Raw genomic sequence first — 16,226 nt, 5'->3', positions numbered from 1 at the left:
TTGACTTCAATATGAAGATACTTTTCGAATGCAGAACTAATATAGTTGCGTACGCAGGGAAAAAAAATATTTTGATTACAATGACAAGATGATATACATAACCTCTTTACATACCTTTTTTTGGTTCCATAAAATCCTCAATAATCTCTTTGGCAAGTCTCTTTTAAGTTTTTAACTCTGTATACTATCTACAATCTACTCTAGAAATATCTTTTTACTGATTTCCTCTAAAGAAGGCGCAAGCCTTATGACCAAAAGAAGATGGGTGAGATAGGGATTTACATTTCATATGTTTGCTTGTTGGCAAACTGATCATAGCTTAGTACTTAGTTTGACAAAAAAAAAAAAAAAAACCTTAGTATACTTAAATTTAAACTATTGCTAACTAAATAAAGAATATACTGTATGTTGCTTGTCTTACACTCTTACTGGTTTATCGTACAAATTAAAGACTCTTACGAATGAATTTCTTAGGATTAAATTTATCAATGATTAAGGATCAAAATTCAAAAACTCTAAAATAAACTACTTGTGATCGGGTCATTTTTGCGACTTGAACAAGATTGAGAATCATGACGCAGCACATGTTGTCTTTTTTTTTCAATATACATGTGAGATTAAAACCAAGTTATACCCATAGTTCTTGTAATAACTTCACATAACCGCTTTTAGTTATTATACCCACACCAATAAAACTGTTCAAAATTAAATCTGCAACTACACTACTTTTTCTAGTATTGATTTTAAGTTGTCAAAAAAACCACGTGGAATGATCTAGAGAGGAGTAATATAATCTGACGGACAATATTAAACGAGAGATTCACCTAACAAAGGTAAACGAATAATAAGAAGAATGCATGGGGTTACGTGGAATTCAATCAACAATTCTCAGTCTCAGTTCTCCTAATATCACGGAGCCTAAAAGATAAAAATTAGACCGGAGATTATTACAATTATTAGTAACTAAAAACACAAAACTGTTATTAAGACAGACAGAGAGAGAAAGAATAGGCATGTTTCTCGGAATGAAGACGCAGCAAATCTCAAAATCTCCCTTATTCCTATAATCCTTTTCTCACCCAAATGCTCAAAAACTCGGATCTCTCCCCCTTAATCTCTTTCTATAAGGTACACACTTTCATGCTAATCTCTTTAACTAATTTTGTACTAATCTTTCATATTTAGCATTGTTATCTGCTTTTTTTTTTTAATTTGTTAAACGATCTAACAAAACATAATAAGACAAAGAGACCGTTATCCCCAAATTAACAAACATTTTCATTATGATCTGTTCTATTACGTTTTTGTTTTTAGAATAATTGAGTGGTTAAGGGAGAGAAGACGGAGAGTTTTATATTTTCGTTACCGGAAAATTTTGATCTCCGATGGCTTCTTCCCCTGAATCTGCTCCTCCTCCGTCAAACTCTACCTCTTCTCCATCTCCACCGGCTAATACCAATTCAACCTCCTCTTCTCCCCCGGCTCCATCTCCTCCTACTCCTACTCCTCCTCAAGGAGGCTCATCATCATCACCACCTCCTGATCCCACAACTCCACCAGCTCCACAAGCTCCTTCTCCTCCCAATGCCTCTAATAATTCTCCTCCCGCACCGCCACAGAACGGTGGTGGAAATGAATCTCCACCAGCACGTGGCTCTCCTCCTTCTCCTCCTTCTAGGAATAATGGAGACAACGGTGGAAGCAGATCGACGCCGTCGGGAGATAATGGCGGCTCTCGTTCGGAAAACACTCCTTCTGGCGGAGGCAGCAACAGAGGAAGCGGTGGAGGAGGAGGAGGAGGAAGTAATATGAATACGGGTATCATCATAGGTGTATTAGTTGGAGCTGGACTTTTGATGATTGTGCTCATCATTGTTTGTCTTAGACGCAAAAAGAAGAGACAAGATTCTTACTATCCTGATGAACCCATGAAAGGTAAAAAACAAAAAAAACATATGTTTTAACACATTTTTATAAGCTTAGATTACATTTGTTCATTATATTATTGTTTCAGGAAATCAATATCAATACTATGGAAACAACAACAACAACAACAATGCTTCACAGAATTATCCAAATTGGCACATAAATTCACAAGGCCAAAACCAACAACCTACTGGTGGTGGTTGGGGAGGCGGTGGACCATCACCCCCTCCTCCTCCACCGCGGATGCCTACAAGCGGAGAAGATTCTGAAATGTACTCTGGACCATCACGCCCGGTTTTACCTCCTCCTTCGCCTGCTTTAGCCCTTGGATTCAATAAAAGCACTTTTACTTATCAAGAGCTTGCGGCTGCAACGGGAGGGTTTGTGGATTCTAACCTTTTGGGGCAGGGAGGATTCGGGTATGTCCATAAAGGTGTGTTGCCTAACGGTAAAGAAGTCGCGGTTAAGAGTTTGAAATCGGGTAGTGGACAAGGAGAGAGGGAGTTTCAAGCTGAGGTCGATATCATTAGCCGTGTGCATCATCGGTATCTTGTTTCTTTGGTTGGATATTGCATAGCTGATGGACAGAGGATGTTGGTTTATGAGTTTGTTCCTAACAATACTTTGGAATATCATCTTCATGGTAACTAGACCACTTACAACTTTTAGCACAAATTTATTTTCTAAACTCTATAAATTCAAGAAAATTGTAAACTTTGTTGTTGTTGTTGTTATTGGTTCAGGGAAAAATCTTCCGGTAATGGATTTCTCCACAAGGATGCGTATCGCATTAGGAGCTGCGAAAGGACTCGCTTACCTTCATGAAGACTGTAAGTTTCAAACATTCAACATTCTCATTTTCTTAACTAATGTTGCTTTGTCTCTGACTAGTGATTTCTTTTTTGGCTGAGAAAACAACACAGGCCATCCTCGGATCATTCACCGCGACATCAAGTCTGCAAACATTCTCTTGGACTTCAACTTTGATGCTATGGTGATAAACTAGTAGCCGCATTAGGCATTACGCTTTGGTTTTGTTAATGTAACATTGCTAAAGCTGATGATGACTTATGGCATTTGTGAATTCAGGTGGCTGACTTCGGATTAGCTAAGTTAACTTCTGATAACTACACTCATGTCTCTACTCGTGTGATGGGAACTTTCGGGTAAGCTTTTAATCGTGTGATAAGATTGTCCATGCCACTCAAGAAACAGAACCTTTGACTGATCTAATTTACTTAACATGTGTAGATATCTTGCTCCAGAGTATGCATCTAGCGGTAAATTAACAGAGAAGTCCGATGTTTTCTCTTACGGCGTCATGTTACTGGAACTCATAACTGGTAAACGACCGGTTGATAATAGCAGCACCATGGACGACACCTTAGTAGATTGGGTATATCCTAAATATGTTTCTTGTTATGCAAGAATTGTGAATGTTTTAGCTTTTTTTACTGGCACTGATGATTGCTTCTTTATTATAAATACAGGCTCGGCCTCTTATGGTTCAAGCACTAGAAGATGGAAACTTTAACGAGCTCGCAGATGCAAGGCTTGAAGGCAACTACAACCCGCAAGAAATGGCTCGAATGGTGACTTGTGCCGCTGCTAGCATTCGCCATTCTGGCCGTAAACGTCCAAAGATGAGCCAGGTAAGATAATAATTATATATAACCTAAATTTTTTATATTGTTTTGGTAAGATAATAATTATATCAAAACATGTTTTGGTCTGCAGATAGTGAGAGCATTAGAAGGAGAAGTGTCACTAGATGCTTTAACCGAAGGTGTGAAGCCAGGACACAGTAACATTTACGGGTCATCAGGAGCAAGTTCGGATTATAGTCAGACATCTTACAACGCTGACATGAAGAAGTTCAGACAGATAGCTTTGTCAAGCCAAGAGTTCCCAATCAGTGAAAGTGAAGGAACAGCCAGTCATGATTCCAGAGAGATGTCAACTAAAAGCCCTGCTGCTCCTCAATGAGACAGAATCAATGAATTGAATGATAAAAGAAGAGATTTTGAGGGTTCTGAATGCAGAACCAATGTAAGCTTTTTAGAAGCAATGTCATTTCATTGATTGGATTTTTTTTATTTACTTTTTCGACTAAGTTGTGTTATGTTTTAGATCGTTAAGTATGTGTATGATTCTCTGCTCTGAGGTTGATTCAAACATGAAAACTACTATTGTTTGATTTGGATTGTCTCTCTCTCTCTCTATGCTCTGTTTTCATAATCTACCAAATTAAACCGGACTTTAACCAGACTCTATACCGGGATTCAATTAAACCGGTCCGGTTAAAAAGCCCTGACGCTCTCTGTTTTTTAACCTTTCTCCGTCGTCTTCTTTCCCATTTCTTCCTCAATTCTCTCATTTCGCGTCAATGAAATTTTAAACCTTTGCATTTGTTTATTGAAAAGTTTACATTTTTCTTTTTGTTTGTGTTGGATCCAACTATGTTGAGATTGAGAAGCCTCTTGTCCCTGAAAAGTTGTTCGATTGTAGAATTGTCATTACCAAACGCAACAGAAGCAATTCGTTTGGCTCCATTTCATTCCACGAGTGTTTTGTCTGAGAAATCGAGGAATGGTTCTGTAAGATCTTTCTCTACAAATATTTAGCTTCATCATTTGAATCTGTTTGTGTAAACTGTAATTAGATGTTTTGATGCTCTCAGATTGATTTTGGTTGCAGGATAAGGCCTCTGAACGCGAAAGATCTTCAAAGGTAAGATTTTTATGAATAATGAAACTTTGAAAAAGGGTCCTGTGGTTGATGCACTGATCGGATTGGAATCAAGAATATGAATTGTTATATGGGTTTTGTGTATATCTATGATTTATTATCAAGTTTTGGTTGCCTTAGTCAAAGTAGGATCACATGATTTGGTCATGTAGCTGACATTACAATCAAATTGGTTTGGTAAATTTTTGTACTTTCTATGAGGAAAATGAATGTTTCTAGATGAACTTTGGAAGGATTGGTTGTTGATAGAAATGCAATATGTATTGATAAGTTCATGTTTAAAACCTGTGCTGGTCTTGTCAAGGATTTGATAGTTTTGGTGTGTATGTGTGAATGGTCATTTATATGTGTATCTAATCAAACTCATAAGAGAGTTAGTTCTCCTCTGAAGCTGCAAAATGTTGATCCCAGAACTCCTCCATAAGATTCACATGTACCGTAAAGGAGAAGGGACGCACTAGCGCTAAAAAGACTGTAGACAAACTCCTCTTCCACAGGGGAATTAATGATCCGCTTCAGGTATATTCCTAATGCTATTGTTCTCAATCTACCCTATTCGTTTTAAATGTGTTTGCTCGAAGTGTTTTGCATGTACTGTCTTTTCTTATACGTAGAATGAGTGGCATTTCGGGCCAAATCCGCTGATCCGGGATAGGCATATGAAGAAAAAACCTCCACCTGGCCGAGGAAAGAAGCCTCGGGATAAGAAAACAAAAAGTGAGTTGCTTTTTTTTTCCTTTTTCTTAGTACCACCACATAACTCTTGGCTCTAACTTTACTGTATCCTTTTGTTTGTTTGTAAATTAGGATGGCACAGAGAAGGAAATCCTGAAGATGACTTTGGCACTGATGCTAATAATACATTTGAGAGCAAATGGAGAGAAAGGTGGACGAGTCAATCTCAAAAGTCCTCATATTCGAGAGACTCGACATCCGGATTTGAATGGAGAGAAGGCTGGAGCTGGACCACTCAATCTCAAAGGAGCAGAACTTGGAATAATGAGTCTCTTGATGAACCTTTGAATGTTGGGTCTCGGTCTGAGAGGATTGTTCTGGGATTGCCTCTTGATGGTCCAATCAAAATTGATGATGTTAAGAATGCGTAAGTCTTTTCATTTGCTTCCAACGCTCCCCCCAAATTCTCAAATGAGTGAGTGTTCATGAAAGCTTTCTTCATGTTTTGCAGCTTCCGGTCTGCAGCTTTGAAGTGGCATCCAGATAAGCACCAGGGGCCTTCTCAGGTATGCTTTTAAACAAAGATTGGATTGTTTCAGGTTTTGTTTTTGATTTTATCTGTTGATAAATTGTTTTTTGGTAATGTGGTTGATATCGCAGGCGGCAGCGCAAGAGAAGTTTAAACTCTGCGTTGATGCATACAAGTCCCTCTCTTCTGCACTCTCTTGACTTTACTTTACACATAGGCATTGATGCATTATTGTAGCATTAGTTGATAAGGTTGCTTCTGAAAGTATTTCCGGAGATCTACCGATTATTTAAATGATAGGTTTGATTTATGGGAGAATCCACCAGTAACGAGATTGCATAATGGCCAAGAATCACCAATGTATCTCTCTCATTCTTTTCAAGATTTGACAACAAAAAACAATGCTATATGAGAAAGATTTATGTTCTTGCGCATAGTTTGGACTTGTTATAAAATTTGAAACACATTGACTGATGTGAAAGACAATAACTCGAATACGTCGTCGTGTATACAAAACCTTCTTTTTATTTTGAACAAAAATCATATATTTACGCCTAAAAGTTCACCATTTTGAATTTTGATCTTATCGTAATAAATTTGATGACCTACAATTTAGAAATGGTGGATATAGTAAGATATCTAAATTAGGAAACTAGACATTTTTTTGTTTTTGTTTTTTTGTCCTGGCAAAGGGAAACTAGACATCTTAATATAGAAATGAGAGGCGTAAATATGGTAAGATATAGATTAAGAATTCAAATCTTGACTCTTCAGGACCATCACCGTGAATCCACCATAAATAGTACTATGAGATAATAAATCAAGATTTATTTGAATAGTGATTGTGACAAAGGGTTCCATGAATCACATTGAGAAAACCGATAAACGACGACTAGAAGTATGGGAGCAAACTAAAGATATTTCAAGTACTTCTCCTTCTTGTCTACGCATCGGAGATATAAAGATGTTATCAGAGAGACCTGGCAGGAGCTGGAGAAGGTAACAATGGGCTCTAAACTCTTCACTATTGGACATAGGTTGAAGAAAGTTAAATCGGCTTGTAGACAATTAAATAGAGAGGGATTTGGAAATATTCAGCAGAAGACTAAAGAGACTTTGGATGGAGCGGATTCAATCAGAATTGTTGACTGCTCCTTCGGATACCTTTGGTCGGGAAAAAATGGGATTTATTTGCTTGCTAAAGCTCAAGAATCTTTCTACAAGTAGAAGTCAAGACTTAGATGGACAAGGGATGGTGATGCCAATACATCCTTTTATCACAAGTCAGTAATTGCTAATCAAGGGAGAAACTCCATCAAGTACCTCAGAGGGGATAATGATCAAATTAAAGGGTTCATAATGTCAGTCAAATAAAGGGCATGTTGGTATCTTATTATTAGAGGCTCTTGGGATCTGAGAACAGTTCAGTAGACCCTTTGTCAATCACTAAAATTCAGAGCCTGGTTCAATTCAAATGCTTACCGGATCTTGCGGAGGTGTTGAGATTTTAATGCTACTGCCATCAGCCCATCACCCTCCTACCTAAGGTTCAAGGCACATATCAGAACCTTTTTATTTTTCTTTTTCTTTTTGTCAAACAAGGTAAATTCCTTTTTAAAAAAAGGAAATAAGAAAAGACATTGAAATATAAATCCTTTTTTTTCTTCTTCATATAATAAGTCTGCTTATATCATTCAGGGTTTTTGGATCCGAGAGTTGAGCAAAAAAAAAATCTAAGCGATTAAGTTTCTTTTAGAAAGATGAGTGAGTCGATAATGATAGTGGAAGGAGTGAATTGTCCGAAAACGCGATGGATATATCGCGGGATAGCAATTTTAGCATCTGTGGTTTGGTTAACTAGGTTCGCCGTCGAACTCTTGTGGCCGTCGTTATGTTCGTCGTGGTCTTCATGGAAAGAAGAATGGGTGGTGGTGGTTTTATTCTCTGCAGCACCGTTTTTGTATTTTGCCTGTATGGTGGTGAGGTCGTTTTACGTTCCCGTTCCGGTTCCGACAACTCACAACTCGGGTGATTTGTCTCCCTTGGTCGGAATTCAGATGGTAGCAATGGATATCATATTCAGGTCGTGTTAGGTCTTATGATATCCTTCAAAGGACACAACATAGTTCTTCTCCACCAGCACGACCTCGAAGTATCACAGTCGATGTAATGAAACCAAAAGCATATTCTCCCATATGAGGATGTCTGATAATGGCTACCTCCTTGAATGCACCTGAGCTTTGATCTGATAAAAAGAGATCAAAGGTAAGTCTTTTTAGTACTTGTTGGTATAAAAAAGATTACAAGATTTTACCTGGTGAGATTGCTCCGCTGATTTGCTTAGAAGCTGAGTAGATATAACTGATGAGAGGCATCTTCTTGATAAACCATTCTCCGATACTGAGAACTGAAGCTCCAAGCCATGAAGACATGAATACACCAACCAGAAAGATGAATGTGATGGATGTCACAAATCCAAGACCTGTAAGTTCTTCATTAGACAGAAGAAACAAGTTTGTGTTTGTCAATGTAGCTGAGAGACGAAAAATGAAACTAACCGAACATATTGATTCCGAGATGGGTATAGATTGGGGAGAAGAACCCGTCCACGAAATGAATAAACCACCATGTGAAGTAGAATGTGACAGCAATTGGTAAGAGAATGACACTGTAACACATGAGATCAAGAGCACAAGATTAATGTCTTAATTTCAAAAACCTATGATCAGCGTAATTAAAACAAGATTTTACCATCCGGTCATGAACTTTTTGGAGGCCCAGCTTCTGATGACTTTGTAAATCGCCTGTATTGTAGATACAAACATTGAATAACTTAACATACAAGTAACTTCAAGCTCTAGGTCAAAAACTTGCCCAACACATTTCACAATCTAGATGTTTAAAAAGTTGGCGAAAAAGATAAATCCTATGTAATGTTTGTTTCTGTAAAAAAAGAAACAGGAGAGGGAGAGAGAGAAACCTCTCTTCCGGCAACGTGGATCGGAGAAGCGAGAGGAGACGGCGGAACAGACAAAACGACGTCGCGAGGTGAAGCTCCGGATTTATGCATCGGGATCAATCGCTCCAGATCTCTCTCCCTCGGTTCCATCTCTCTCTATATATGTATGGATTCTTCGGTCTCCGATGTCTCTTCTTCTCCGGCGTGAGTGAGAGCAGAGCAACGAACTGCTTTCGCCAAAGTAGGAAGAAGAGCATGCATTTTCTGATGAGCTTTATTAAGCCCATTTACTTTCATCACTTGTTACTGGGCCTTCTAAAGCCCGTATTGTAACAGACTGTCAATAATCTGACGTGGCGTTTCGTTGACCGTTGATATAACACTGAGGGCACGTTGAGAGCATGAATTTATTAACGTTTTTCAAATTCTATATTAGCCAATTTGGCACGTTGAGGGCATGAATTTATTCAAATTCTTGAGCCAAATTGTATAATACGAGTCTTCTTCCATTTCGGTGTGTTACGAGTTCGTGGTAAGTTAGTGACGGAGAGATGTGGCGGTGCCTTCGAGTAGCGTCGTCGAGGAGATCGGAATCTAACGGCGCTTTCGTCACTTCTCAACTCTCCAGATTCTTCTCGACTCCTTCGGTACGACGACATTGTTTTGAATAACTCTGATTTCGTTTGGTCTTTGAGGTTACTCATCATTTCATTGGTTGACTTATTTCTTGCTTTGTTCGGATTTGGCAGCGTCAATGAGTTGGTTATATTTTGATTTGTGTGATCAGTAATGTAATATATGCTTTTTATTATGTAATAAATTTTTAGTTTGGTATGTCACACATCACCTAATTCTGATTCAAATTTTGTGGCAATTAAAGACAGGGGATAGATCATCGTATACGATCGTTGATCATACGTATGATGCGGTTGTTGTAGGAGCTGGTGGTGCTGGGCTTAGAGCAGCAATAGGGTTATCAGAACATGGTTTTAACACAGCTTGTATCACCAAGCTTTTTCCAACTCGGTCCCATACAGTTGCAGCTCAGGTACCCCTATACATTTGTTTTAATCTAGTAATTAAGCTAATCATATAAGTATGAATTTATTGTTGATTTAAGTTATGAAATTATTTGTTGAAGGGAGGTATAAATGCTGCCTTGGGTAATATGACTGAAGATGACTGGAGATGGCATATGTATGATACTGTCAAAGGAAGTGACTGGTTAGGTATGCATGCTGATGAATTTTTTTTTTTGCTTAATCTTGAATTGTCTTCTATAGTGTTGTAACATGTTAATGTGCAATGTAGCATTTATATGGCATTTTTTTTTACTATTATACAAGTTACTTATTTCTGCAAGTTTCTATATTTAGATGTAACTTGTGTTTGGTTCTGTAGGTGATCAAGATGCAATTCAGTATATGTGTAGGGAAGCTCCAAAAGCTGTGATTGAGCTTGAGAATTATGGATTGCCATTTTCTAGAACAGAAGATGGCAAAATATATCAACGAGCCTTTGGTGGCCAGAGTCTCGACTTTGGAAAAGGTTTTAATCTTTTGGTTTATGCAATCGCAAGATTTAAATTATGTGAAGATTGATTGCTTTCAAGCTTATCATTATTTTTACTCTTAATTATCTCTATAATTTATTCAGGTGGTCAAGCATACCGCTGCGCATGTGCGGCTGACCGGACTGGACATGCTCTGTTACATACTCTTTATGGCCAAGCAATGAAACACAACACTCAATTCTTTGTGGAATACTTTGCCTTAGATTTGATAATGAACAGTGATGGTAAGTACTAATTAAGAAGGTTTATTATTAAGAGTATGTATGATCCATCATGCATGTTGCAATATTGATATACTAAGAAGGTTTTATATGATGAGCAGGAACCTGTCAAGGAGTCATTGCACTGAACATGGAAGATGGAACTTTACATCGTTTCCATGCTGGTTCTACAATTTTAGCTACCGGGGTAAAGCAAAACTGTTTCTTGAAATGTATATTTTCCTGGATTTATGAAACATACAGTAACTAATCATTATCCATAAAATGACCTCAGGGATACGGAAGAGCTTATTTTTCTGCAACTTCAGCACATACATGCACAGGAGATGGAAACGCTATGGTTGCACGGGCCGGGGTACCGCTACAGGACTTGGAGTTTGTTCAGTTTCATCCTACTGGTATATATGGAGCTGGATGTCTAATCACAGAAGGTATGTGTTTCTTCTTGCATTGATCAAATCATTAAAGATTTAATTGGTTTTTAACTTTGTCCGATATGAACGTGTAGGAGCTAGAGGTGAGGGTGGGATTCTAAGAAACAGTGAAGGAGAGAAATTCATGGACAGGTATGCTCCCACGGCTAGAGATCTTGCTTCAAGAGATGTTGTTTCAAGATCAATGACTATGGAAATCCGAGAAGGACGTGGTGCAGGTAATAATATAGATCACTGACTTGTGACACATATATAAGATATCAGCTTGAGGATATGCAACTTTGTTCTTTAACAGGACCTATGAAGGATCATATATACCTTCACTTAAACCATCTACCACCGGAGGTGCTTAAAGAGAGGCTTCCTGGCATATCTGAGACTGCGGCTATTTTTGCGGGTGTTGATGTCACAAGAGAGCCAATTCCTGTATTGCCTACTGTGCATTATAATATGGGTGGTATTCCCACAAACTACCATGGAGAGGTAAATGATATATAGGATCAAACAATTTGCAATGTTAGAACAAAATGGATGTAAGTTCAGTATATGAAAGTGTTTTGGTGTATCTATGTGATTCTTAGGTTGTTACCGTTAGAGGTGATGATACAGATGCTATAGTTCCTGGACTAATGGCTGCAGGAGAAGCAGCTTGTGCATCGGTTCACGGCGCCAATAGACTTGGTGCAAATTCACTTCTTGACATTGTTGTTTTTGGGAGAGCTTGTGCAAACAGAGTTGCAGAGATTCAAAAACCTGGTAAGCACGCAATTAATACATATATTTCCATGCATCTCTTTAGTTTGACACATGTGAGTGTTTCTGAATTCTTATGTTGTTTAATTTAGGCGAGAAACTGAGACCTCTAGAGAAGGATGCGGGTGAGAAGAGTATCGAATGGTTGGACCGAGTGAGAAACTCAAATGGTTCGCTTCCAACTTCTAAAATCCGCTTAAACATGCAAAGAGTAATGCAAAACAATGCTGCTGTCTTCCGTACACAAGAAACACTAGAAGAAGGTAAACAAAAACAAAAACAAAAACAAAAAGCTTTACCTTATTATGGTAGGGTCTAATGAATACAGTAGTCAGTATAATCTTAAAAACTACATTTTTGATTTCTGTTCGGGTATGATGATCATAGGTTGTGATTTGATCGATAAGACGTGGGACAGTTTTGGTGATGTAAAAGTGACAGATCGGAGTTTGATATGGTGAGAGTCGTTTAAACGTTAAAAGAATCTTTTTAGGCTAATTGATTATATAGTTCTGTAATTGGAAACTTCACATGTTAGGAACTCGGATTTGATAGAAACTATGGAGTTGGAGAATCTTTTGGTTAATGCATGCATAACAATGCATTCTGCTGAGGCTAGGAAAGAGAGTCGAGGAGCACATGCTCGTGAGGATTTCACGGTTAGTTCTATATATGTTTCTTACATTAACAGAAAATTGCCTTAGTCGAAATGTGGATAACTGAGAGAATTGTGGTATGGTTGTTTTGCAGAAACGAGACGATGCGAATTGGATGAAGCACACATTGGGGTAAAATTTCTCTTTTATATATCTTTTGAAGCCATAATAGGTTAATCATAAACCCAAAAGCATAGTTATGTTTCCATAGGTAAAAGTAGAAAGTGTTAGTGAAATGCTTTATGACAAAATCTCAAATCAATTAAGGAGCGTTTTTGTTTATATATGTGTTGAAGGTATTGGGAAGAAGGGAATGTGAAACTGGACTACAGACCAGTGCACATGAATACATTGGATGATGAGGTTGACACTTTTCCTCCTAAAGCTCGTGTTTACTGAAGACATTGTGGTGGGTTTATAATAAGAAACAATAACAATGGTTATTGTGAAAATATTGGTTGTACTGCTTACAACTTACAAGAATTACTTACTATTATCCCTTTTTTTTTCTTACAAGAAAGCTCTTAATCGATTCGTAAACAACGTGTGAATTCGTAACAAATGCCACTCCTAACATAACTCAAATTCACACACTATAGTTAACACACTGAAGCAAACACTCCACAGCATTGAGAAGGTCTTCAAACATCTAATTCTTAGACAAAAGGCCAAAATGTTACACAGCCCAATAAACATCTGTAGCCCATGAAGTGATGATGAACCACCCTTTTCTAATTTGTCTTTCTATTTATTTACTTTTTCCATAAAGCAAACCGCGTAGCTTTAAAGGATAATAATGACCCGAAAGGCACGAAATGATCCACGTGATCGAATCTGAACCGTTAATACGCTATCTATGCTTTTAATCTGGACCGTCCATCCTTTCTAACCCTATAAATAAACAGAGACCCTAATGTTTTCTCATCATCCGCCTCCATTTCTAAACGTCGTCTTTTGCTTCCTTCGTCCGTCAACGTTTCTCTCAGATCTCGCTGCGATGTTTCCGATCCTTACCGCTTCTAATTCTCGTAGAGATCCTCCCGATCTGCAAATCCGTGCGGTGTTATGAGCGAGATCTGATGGTTAATTCCATGGTTGACGACGGATCTGACTCAGATCTGACTTTTTTCTATTGGTAAATCTCATCTTCTTTCACCGATAGCTTCTCTTTATGTTCGTTTTTATTGGAATTATGGTTATGTAATTGTGAGTGTTGTTAATTGATGATCAGATCTGGATTCGGATCGTCCTTTACGGCTTCGTCAGATGTGAGATCTGTGAATTGGTCACGTTGAGGCGTTGAGATTTGGGATACAAAGAGACTACTAATCTGTTGTAGACGCTACGTATTCCAGATCGTGTGTGTGTTTGGATTGAAGTGAGTTTAGGGTGTATAAGATGTGTTTGTGGATAGGTATGGTATCCTTGATAGCATCTTTGTCATCCGACCTTTGCCATGTCAGGTGCGCTTGCATGGCAGGTCAAAAACTGATAGCTCAATAAATAAGTTATTTTGTGGGTTTTGGAGAAGAGATCGCACGGGTTATTGTTTTTTTTTCCCGGGATCTCTTCTCCTCTTGTGTGTCTTGCCTCTGCTCTCTCTCTCTCTCGTTCCATCCCTCTTTTCATTTACATGCTCATAGAATCTAAAAAAAAAATCGATCATAAGCAGACTGTTACTTAACTGGAGCCGTGGGCGATACCATGTCTTCTTGCCCAACACTACCGAGACAAATCAGGTACTCATATATTAATTTGGTTCCTAAATCAATCATTATCATCGCAAGTACTCAGTATTTGAAAGAACAGATCTTGACCTGAATATGTAGTCTGCATATATTTACATCATCATAGTTGACCGGAATTACAATATCGTAAGTTATCATTGTCTAATCGTTAAGTGTTAGTTTACATGGTTACAATTTTTGCTTTATCTTGTGATTTTATTGAGCAATATTACCCTTCTGAATGATATGGAACTATGTTATGAGGAATCTTGATTTAAGAGCTGTCGTGTAGTTTTGGTATTAATCCCCTTGTATAAGTGTGTTAGATGTCAAAGCGTTGTAGAATATTAGTATTTGCCCAAGATTGTGTGTATCTGTAACCACCCACTCCCTGTAGAAGTATGAAGAATGTGCATGATGAAATTGGACTTCTGTGCATCAAGCAATCTCGAAGGCTACCCTGTCTAATGTTAAATTGTGTTTGAAGGTATATTTTATGGTTTTGCACGGAGCTAAATTTTTTTGATGTTCCTTGTACTAATCAGCTACTCTATTCACAATCTAAGAATGTGTGACGTTTAAAGTTCCATCTATTAAGATTATATTCATTTTTTTTTTTTTTTGACATTATTCCGATTTAGACTTTTTTTGTATCCCTTTCATTTATGAAAACGCAGTGTTATTAATTTGTGAATTTTATCTATCCGCTAAAGTTTTCCAAATTATTTTAAAGCAAGTTACTTTAATTTGGAAATTTTATTTAAAGTAGGGAAGATAGTTTAGTTTTAGCTTTTCAAAAATTGGTCAGAATTGTTAAACATAAATTTGCAACGAAAATTTCAGCGTTTGGTCCCATGGGTGAAGGTTGTTTTTGATAGATAGATCTGTAAGCTCAAAATGGTAGAGCGCTCGTTTTCTTATGGACGAGAGGTTGGTGGTTCGAATCCACCCAGTTCTAAGTTGATCCATCTTTTCTTCTCTTTTGACTTTTCTACTGATAGTTCTCCTATTATGCCCCATTTGCTTTTGGTTAATGTACATTTTCTTCTAAGTTTGAAATTCACGTGATGCCCCTATTTTTTGGGTTGATTATTTTCAGTTCTTCCGGAGCTAATCTGATCAGCTCAGTTGAAACAATGATGTTTTATTCCTCTCGTGATCCACAGTATTGCCTCACGCTGATCTCTGAAAGATGTACTATTGCCTTAACGTGTGACACACTGACCATCATAGTGGGATTTTAGGATTAATGGAGATGGATTTTGATTTTGACGGTAACTTGCTTTTATGTCCAATTTGATTTTTGAATGTGTCACATTACAATGCTAGGTGACTGTTGAAGTCGAAGATATTGATGTTTCTTGCTGGAGAAGGAGAACATGTCATATAAGATGAATGACAAAATGCGGTGAATTTTTTTATCTACCTTTCTCTAAATCTTGTACATATTTTTTACTTCTGTAACTAATTCAACTCGTAAATATAAAACGTGACTTCATATACCATCTTTTTAATTTTTTTTTTTTTTGTTCTTGATAACGTGACATATTCTACTGAACAATGATCACGTGTCAAATGCTAAGTCAACTTATAAAAAATAATCCACCATAAACAGTAAACTGCTATAAGCTGTATAATCCATTTTGTTCACTAAAATTCCATTGTTTCCATTCAAGATCCAGTGCCTAACTCTTCCTACCTTTTGGAGTCAAAAAAAAAATCTCTTTACAATCTTTCCCTATATGCAAGTTCATCAGATTTTGTGAATCCGATGAAAGTTGTATAACTAAGAAAATTTTTAAACCCAAATTGTTGAATTCTTCCTTCGGAACTCCTGAAATAAAAAAAATATGAAGAATTATTCATATTTTGGCTTTCCGCTCGGATTTTCAAATTGTAAAATAAGGGACAAAATGGATTCTTAAACAATTACAACTAAATAAGAGTATCGTATAATTAATATATAGATAGCACTTAGATGCGGTCGATCCAAACTAAGTAAAATTCAATTTGGATACATATACA

The 16,226-nt window shown here is 37.4% G+C and overlaps 4 protein-coding genes and 1 long non-coding RNA gene across 5 annotated transcripts; 4 read left to right on the top strand and 1 right to left on the bottom strand.

Annotated features, from left to right (window-relative positions):
* The first annotated feature begins 876 nt into the window (after window positions 1-876).
* On the top strand, window positions 877-4,123 carry LOC104747686 (proline-rich receptor-like protein kinase PERK4). The gene is made up of 9 exons (XM_010469363.3): window positions 877-1,128; window positions 1,315-1,935; window positions 2,015-2,569; window positions 2,670-2,756; window positions 2,850-2,920; window positions 3,016-3,092; window positions 3,178-3,322; window positions 3,417-3,578; window positions 3,664-4,123. The coding sequence occupies exons 2-9, from the start codon at window positions 1,386-1,388 to the stop codon at window positions 3,910-3,912; spliced, it is 1,896 nt and encodes a 631-aa protein (XP_010467665.1). The 5' UTR covers window positions 877-1,128; window positions 1,315-1,385; the 3' UTR covers window positions 3,913-4,123.
* A 132-nt stretch (window positions 4,124-4,255) lies between these two features.
* Window positions 4,256-6,312, top strand: LOC104747685 (uncharacterized). The gene is made up of 7 exons (XM_010469361.2): window positions 4,256-4,523; window positions 4,624-4,656; window positions 5,086-5,193; window positions 5,289-5,391; window positions 5,482-5,776; window positions 5,861-5,915; window positions 6,010-6,312. Exons 1-7 carry the CDS (start codon window positions 4,386-4,388, stop codon window positions 6,076-6,078), a joined length of 801 nt encoding a protein of 266 aa, XP_010467663.1. The 5' UTR covers window positions 4,256-4,385; the 3' UTR covers window positions 6,079-6,312.
* A 1,309-nt stretch (window positions 6,313-7,621) lies between these two features.
* On the bottom strand, window positions 7,622-9,059 carry LOC104748848 (protein LIKE COV 3). The gene is made up of 5 exons (XM_010470431.3): window positions 8,859-9,059; window positions 8,630-8,682; window positions 8,437-8,546; window positions 8,193-8,360; window positions 7,622-8,123 (listed from the first exon to the last, which is right to left on the bottom strand). The coding sequence occupies exons 1-5, from the start codon at window positions 8,985-8,987 to the stop codon at window positions 7,987-7,989; spliced, it is 597 nt and encodes a 198-aa protein (XP_010468733.1). The 5' UTR covers window positions 8,988-9,059; the 3' UTR covers window positions 7,622-7,986.
* Window positions 9,060-9,328: 269 nt separating this feature from the next.
* LOC104747684 (succinate dehydrogenase [ubiquinone] flavoprotein subunit 2, mitochondrial-like) lies at window positions 9,329-13,014 on the top strand. The gene is made up of 15 exons (XM_010469360.3): window positions 9,329-9,484; window positions 9,718-9,885; window positions 9,979-10,066; window positions 10,239-10,385; window positions 10,494-10,634; window positions 10,733-10,818; window positions 10,906-11,062; window positions 11,140-11,283; window positions 11,361-11,548; window positions 11,647-11,821; window positions 11,911-12,081; window positions 12,206-12,275; window positions 12,357-12,477; window positions 12,569-12,606; window positions 12,771-13,014. The coding sequence occupies exons 1-15, from the start codon at window positions 9,389-9,391 to the stop codon at window positions 12,871-12,873; spliced, it is 1,893 nt and encodes a 630-aa protein (XP_010467662.1). The 5' UTR covers window positions 9,329-9,388; the 3' UTR covers window positions 12,874-13,014.
* A 237-nt stretch (window positions 13,015-13,251) lies between these two features.
* Window positions 13,252-14,887, top strand: LOC109129328 (uncharacterized). Its single transcript, XR_015581426.1, has 3 exons — window positions 13,252-13,609; window positions 13,706-14,213; window positions 14,599-14,887. It is a non-coding gene; the product is annotated as an uncharacterized LOC109129328 (long non-coding RNA).
* Window positions 14,888-16,226: the final 1,339 nt, after the last annotated feature.

Source organism: Camelina sativa, chromosome 15 (assembly GCF_030686135.1).
Source record: "Camelina sativa cultivar CO46 ecotype springtype chromosome 15, ASM3068613v1".
Taxonomy (NCBI): domain Eukaryota; kingdom Viridiplantae; phylum Streptophyta; class Magnoliopsida; order Brassicales; family Brassicaceae; genus Camelina; species Camelina sativa.
The sequence above is the reverse complement of the archived record's forward strand: the minus strand, read 5'-3'. Positions and strand labels throughout refer to the sequence as shown.